Below are 6,419 nucleotides of genomic sequence, written 5' to 3' on the forward strand. Positions count from 1 at the left end.
TAATTTCACTGTTGGATTAAAATACGTCTTTCAAATTCCACTTGGCCACTTTTCCATCACCCTGTCACCTTTAAATGAAAAGTGATATAAATGTAAAAGAATCCACATTAAACCTAAAACATAAAGAGGATTTATTAACCAGAAGAGTAAGTCAGGTTCATCGATCACTGTTCAATATGTCTGGACAGGTGATAGTTGCCTGAACACGTTTCTGTCCTGATTCATCTGCACAACATGTATCTACATTTCCTATGGATTAATCATTGTGGTCCTTCATCAGTCAAATGCTCCAGCTCCTGCTGCGCTCTGACCATCTCCTGCCTTTCTGTGTTTGTGTCATTGTGAAGTAAATATCAGAGTTTTGGATTGTCAACACAGCCGGACGACCGGACATTGTTGATACAGCCACAAGGTCCTATAGTCAGCCAGATAGAAACCAGGAAACTAGGCCTAAGAAAAGCACAGAAAAGAAACAAAGGCCTGAGTAACACAAAACCTCTTTTATATCCAGAACCGGCACACCCCCAAATGACTCCTCCCACCAAGTGACTTTCTCAGTCAGCACCTTGGTTACAGGTTTGAAAGCGAGGCTGCTCCAGGGTTTGTGCCGCCGTACAGATTCGCCTTCAAAAAGACCAGCATCTTCCTCCAGGCGTCTTCCTGAGCACGAGCATGTGCCGCCGTCTCTCCGCCCCACAGAGCCATTACTGCGAAAACAAAAGGCAACACAACTCAGGTCCTGATTTCTGCACTAAAGTTCATTCAGGGAGTTTCTGGCTCTGCGTACACTTTCCCAGTCTGAAGGTGAACCCACCTTTGATACCTGTGCTCACTGATCTGAAGCTGCTGGCTCGGGCATGTGGCGCGTATGGAGGTTCGATCAGGTGACCGGCGTTGGGATAGGACAGGACAGTCAGCAGGTGGCTGTTCCCCGCCCGCTCCATCATCTCCTTCATCTGGAAAACAGAAAGTTCAGAGCATCATATTTGTCAGAGTGTTTGAGAATTCAGCACTTTGTCAGACTTGAGATCTTGAGATATGAGAAAAAAAATAGTAAAGACAAAGAAAATCACACAGGACGTCATCACGTCCATGAACTCACGTCCATTGCAGACTCGAGGGCAGGCCAGTTCTGATCGTCCTCACCTACAACCAGCAGCAGAGGACACTGGATTCTTCCAACCTGCTTGGAGACAAACAGCAGCAGCTCTTTGCATGTCTTCACCTGCTGCAGCTTTGAACTGTCATGCATCACTTTCCATCACCTCAGGAATCATATAGTCTGTGGACTTTACTCATAGATCCAGTGCTCAGTTTTTTTTTTTCACCACAAATCAAGGTGCATTAATACAAATTCGTCCATCTTGGTGTTAGGTCTCCAAAAATGTGATTCTACAGATGCAAACACAAGAACAACTGACACACAACTGCTTTGATTTAAAAAGAATTAAACTCACCTCACCTTTCTCCACTTTTAAACCCATTTAACTGTAATCCTGAACCTGCAGAAGCTAAGAAAAGACACCTGAGACATCCTGGTTCATGGTGGTACTCACGTCCACTTTGAGTGTGGGGTCTGTGGGAATGGGCTGCAGCAGATCTCGCCAGATCACCTCGTCCTGTTCGCTGAATCGCGTTTTCACAGCATTTCTGATTTGACAGAATAAAAAAAAAAAAAAAAAAAAAAAACAAGATTTACATAATTTTCCTAAATTTTGACCAAGATAGACCGAGCTCAGACGTGACCAATCCAGGGCTGGTATTGGTCAAATATCTCAGAATTACTCACAGTTTTAATTACAGTTTTACACTGAAGTGCCCCTTTGAAGCGAGTGTGTTATATGCTCAGCAACAACACGGACAAGAGAACATAACACACTCATTAAATGACTAAATACACTAAATAAATGAAGATGTACTTTTGGATCCATAACCACTTGGGTGCTGATGCTGTCATCATGTTTTGTTGATTCACATAAGGCTTCAGTGACCTCAACAAGCCAAAGCAACAATTTGAATAATGCAGCTTGTTTTTCTGATTTCACACTGCATGGTGGGAAAATGTGGAAATCTGCATATTATTTTTGCTGATCAAACTAACACTAACAGGGATATAAATATAAGGTTTGCGCTCAGGATCGCAGCACTGACGTCAACGGTCCGACCAACGGCGGCTGAGCTGTTGAACAGAAATCCTACCTGACAGCAGACGAACTTACTCAGCAAAGAAAACCATTACTTGTTCCAGAGATCCATCGACAGGCTGCACATGGCTCCCACTGATACACACTGCACACCTGGGCTGGGAGACACACACACGCTTTAAATAGACAGAGGTTCATCCCAGATCTGCAGGAACATGAACATGATTTCATGGGACAAGCAGGTTCTAATAAGAGACACAGGACAGAGAAACACAACAAAATAATAAAGCAGCTTCAAATAATCTTTTTCTGTTCGCGTCTCCTTCTACAGTTTGGGCCTGAAATGGCTGAGAAGCTGGGGATGGAGCTGAGTGTCTCCTGCAAGGAAACTTAAAAGACAGCTTGGTGTGTCTTTCTCTTTACTCACTGATAGATTTATGCTATGACTTTTATTTTGATAACTTTTATACTTTTTATTCAATTGTTCGATGAATAAAACTTTCAACTTCCTTCTGTTTCTCAGCCGTTGGACTGGTCAAACGTTGGGTTAGAAACATAAATAAAACTTTGAACTGTTTGACTTTAGGTCAGTTTCTTCATGTCATTTGATTTTCACCTGCTACAGACTGTTTATCCAAACAATTTGCAGTTCCAGCCATGAAAACAGTTTAGTGCCACCCAGCTTATCAACCTTCTCCTCTAAGTCTTGGCAGGAAAACAAATACACAGATTTTCCAAATGTCAAATTTAGGATGATGGAAATAAGTTGTCTCACCTTAAGAACCTGGGAGTAAGCAGCCATTCTCAGAGTGACACTGGTGCCGAAGGAAAGGCCCAACATGGCGATCCTGCTGCCGAGGATCTGAGGATGCTGCTGCAGGACTCTGTAGGCCGTCTGCACGAACACACGTGACAAAACAAACAGTTACAGCTGAAACAGGTTAAGACTGTGGCGATGGAGACAAAAGGTTTGTTTGTATTTTAGTCTGTGTTAATGTCACGACCTTCTGATGGCTGAACAAAACCCAAATCTGATTGGTCTAATTGACCACAGATTTCCATAAACCGACTCTGATCATGTCTTGGCAGCAGGACCATCAGTGTGAATCCAGCTGCTGTAATGAGGCTGTGCTGTCATGTTCCTGACCAATCTGACTGTTTAGTCACACATCTGTCCTGCTGCCCGTCCTGAGGCTCATGTTGACTTTTCTGGCATCTCATCAGTTTTTTCGTCACTAATAATTTCGTCACCTAATTCGAGGCTTCGCCGTTTGACAGTTGAGTGTTTTGTACAGAAAAGGCCCCCAAAGGCAAATTCCTAACACTGTGGTTAATCTGCAGTCCAAATATAAAACACATAAAACACATGTAAACTGATGTTACCTAAGGACTAAACCAACTGAACCTAATGTGTCTCTGTCCGACAGCGTGAAGGTGAATGAACCTCTGCACCAGTGTTTATGGGTTTATTGACACTGGTCACTGACACACCTGTTGTTTATAGACTTAAAGGTTAGATGTGTAATATTTAGAGAGTGTAATCACCAGAAAATATTAACCATAAAAGTTTGATGTAGTTGGTTTAATTTCTGTCAAGTACAAGTAATTAATAAGATGATAATGTGTCAGAGCTAAGTGATGACAAACGTGGGGATGTGGTGCTCTCTAGTGACAAACACAGGAAGGTTTTTACAAAAAGTTGTTTTGGGATTCACCAGGTTTACCTCAAAGTACTGGTTGTCCACCATCTTTCCTTTTTCCATGGTGATTTTAGGTGTCAGGTAGTCGAGAGCCAGGGAGGCGATGCCGTGGGAGGCCAGCAGCGCCGCACGGTACTCCACCAACTTCCCTCCACCCCCCCACAGGTCCAGGAGGCCGGGGAAAGGTCCAGGTCCTTCAGACAAGTCAAAGACACCAAAACAGTCAGTTTACACGACAATGACTTTGGATGTTTTTGCACTGGCTGCCTGCTGCAGATCACATCCAGTTCCAGGACTCCGGTCTGATCTGCACCCAAAGAACATCTCTGACCCTCTCTTGGTCCTACCTGAGGGCAGGAAGAGGGTCGCGCTGAGTCCGCCTTCTGTGATCGGGATCCTGCGGACACCGGGTGCCATGTACCAGCGCTCTACCATCACACCGGCCAGTGGCTCCTGATCCATGAAGCCCTCAGTCTGGTGACCCTGGTACACTGAGATCGTGACCTCCATGGGAGTCTGGACATTCATCTTCCTCATCCTGAGGGACAGTGGGAGAGTCAGCACTGATGCTGAGAACTGATTCAATATTGACTGATTCTTGTCTGCTTGACCTACCTGAGTCCAGGTTTACTGCCTGGAACTGGTCTGAGGCTCCACAGGAGACCCATCGGTTCAACCCCAGAATATGTCCCACCCAGACTGAGATCTTCTGCAACTGTAAAGGAAAAAATATCAAAAACTATTTTACATCTTGATGTTTATTCTTTCCATCCATTTCCCATATTTACTTTTAAAATGTTTCTAGAGAAACATTTCTAATTTCCCTCTCTAAGTACTGAACCACGTACCGTTCACAGTCCCGCTGGTGTTGGCATTGTAGTGAGCGAACGCCTCCCAGCTGTGTCCGTCCTCACACCGGTGGAAGGCACGGACGGTCAGCTGGGAACCAGGGAGGACGTTCTGGACCAGGACAACGAACTTCTCATCCATGAGTCCTCTGGTCGGCTGGACCCACAGGTTCACACAAGACTTCACGTCCATCCTGAACTGAGCAGAGAGATAAAATAACCAGACGTGTCAAAACGTGCAGAAAAACAGCATCAATCCTAAAACCACGTAGAAACGAAACAATCAGCACATTCAGTCTAACTCTGTTAGGTATTGACCCGCAAAGTTTAAGCATTAACAGGTTTTTATGTCATAGACAAGAGTCAAACGTTTTTACAGACAGACATCACAGTGAACTTTACACACACACACACACTTTAAACACTTACTGCTGTTAAATGAACAATTTAATGAAACACTGAGTCCATGTGCAGACCCACAGTTGAAGTGTATAAATGTGTGTAAAGGTCCACTCAGTAACACTGTTGAACGAAGGTGTGCACACTTTAACTGACCAGGTATTTAATCTAGTTAATGGTTATTTTCACATTTAGCCATGTGAATAAACATGTAGAGACTAACAGCAGTGACCTCAGACACTCCTTATTATGGCTGTTGGTCACATTTGCTCTACTGAACCATTTAGCAAGAACTGCAGAACCCCATTCAATATTTGAAGATGTTTTAAAAACATCTTTTTCATTAGTTTCCTCGCAGTAACCTCAGAAGAAGTCGGAGAGTTAGCTAGGCTGCTTCCACTGGAGAACAACGGCTTAGAAATATTTTAGTTATCTTCACATAACATGTGGATATAAGCCACAAAAACTCACATATGTCCAAACTGCGAGGTGTCGCTTAAAATGGATGTTATGTGAATGGAGTTCTTACTGTGCGGGCAGACTGACGGGTTTAGCTTCGTCCGGAATTGTGTCGTCCGTCTGCTCACCCCGCTGTTAAAAGACTTTATAAAGACCGTGTGTAAATATCCACAGGTATGACAACTGTGAACTTTCATCCAGGCAACTCCCAGGAAACACGACCCCGTGTGGACACTAGAGAAACCGTGGAACCGGTTTCAGGGTACGGGAGCTGGTTGAAGACAAACATTGCGGGTTGCGACCCAAATATTTTCAAACTGTCAACAAAAACTTTGGATTTTACTGACTGTTATGTTACAGAAAACCATATTATCACTTTATGAATTATGATGCTTTATTATTAAGTATAAATTAACTTAAAGATATTGTCACTAGCCCCTTCAGGTTATAAACATGGGCTAACTAGTTCTGCTATGGCCTTTATCTGCACATCAGCTAATAGATTATATATATTAATTTATTATTGAGCTGTGTTTTTGCTCTAATCCTGATGTTTTATAGACTACACAGCACTGGACTGTAAAGATAAATTATGATGAGATATTTTTCTTACTACTGGTTAGTGCTGTCTGTGTACCTAAATCCTGAAATGTCTGGTTCCTCTGAGGCATAAAGTTCATCTGATTAAAATCTATAATCACAACCACGTCAATAAAACCATCAAATGCAGATTAAACAGTAAAAATCATATGTAAAAACTACGTCCTCCTGTTTTAGTCTTTTCCCTGTTTGTGATTCTCAGGAAAACGTAGTCACAGTTTTCCAGCTACTGTGATTCACTGTGATGAAGGTAGTTTGGCTCAGGTGAG

General features: G+C 43.1%; 1 protein-coding gene across 2 annotated transcripts; it reads right to left on the reverse strand.

Moving 5' to 3' along the window:
- Positions 1-112: 112 nt before the first annotated feature.
- LOC113132505 (peroxisomal succinyl-coenzyme A thioesterase-like) lies at positions 113-5,781 on the reverse strand. 2 transcript variants are annotated; one of them, XM_026310618.2, is made up of 12 exons: positions 5,621-5,781; positions 4,693-4,891; positions 4,460-4,559; positions 4,192-4,382; positions 3,869-4,038; positions 2,920-3,039; positions 2,220-2,302; positions 1,557-1,650; positions 1,103-1,186; positions 815-956; positions 566-707; positions 113-450 (listed from the first exon to the last, which is right to left on the reverse strand). In XM_026310618.2, the coding sequence occupies exons 2-11, from the start codon at positions 4,883-4,885 to the stop codon at positions 571-573; spliced, it is 1,314 nt and encodes a 437-aa protein (XP_026166403.1). In that variant the 5' UTR covers positions 4,886-4,891; positions 5,621-5,781; the 3' UTR covers positions 113-450; positions 566-570. The 2 variants fall into 2 exon arrangements, with proteins under 2 accessions (XP_026166403.1, XP_026166404.1); XM_026310619.2 differs by lacking the exon at positions 113-450 and having other exon boundaries at positions 571-707; positions 1,103-1,183.
- Positions 5,782-6,419: the final 638 nt, after the last annotated feature.

This window comes from Mastacembelus armatus, chromosome 6, assembly GCF_900324485.2.
Source record: "Mastacembelus armatus chromosome 6, fMasArm1.2, whole genome shotgun sequence".
In the NCBI taxonomy this organism is placed as follows: domain Eukaryota; kingdom Metazoa; phylum Chordata; class Actinopteri; order Synbranchiformes; family Mastacembelidae; genus Mastacembelus; species Mastacembelus armatus.

Coding starts and splice junctions, on each gene's coding strand:
- LOC113132505 (XM_026310618.2), bottom strand. CDS start 4,885: ATGGACGTGAAGTCTTGTGTGAACCTGTGGGTCCAGCCGACCAGAGGA. Junction 1,651..2,219: donor GTAATGGTTTTCTTTGCTGA/GTAAGTTCGTCT, acceptor CTGTCAAATCAG/AAATGCTGTGAAAACGCGAT. Junction 1,187..1,556: donor ACCCCACACTCAAAGTGGAC/GTGAGTACCACC, acceptor TTTGTCTCCAAG/CAGGTTGGAAGAATCCAGTG.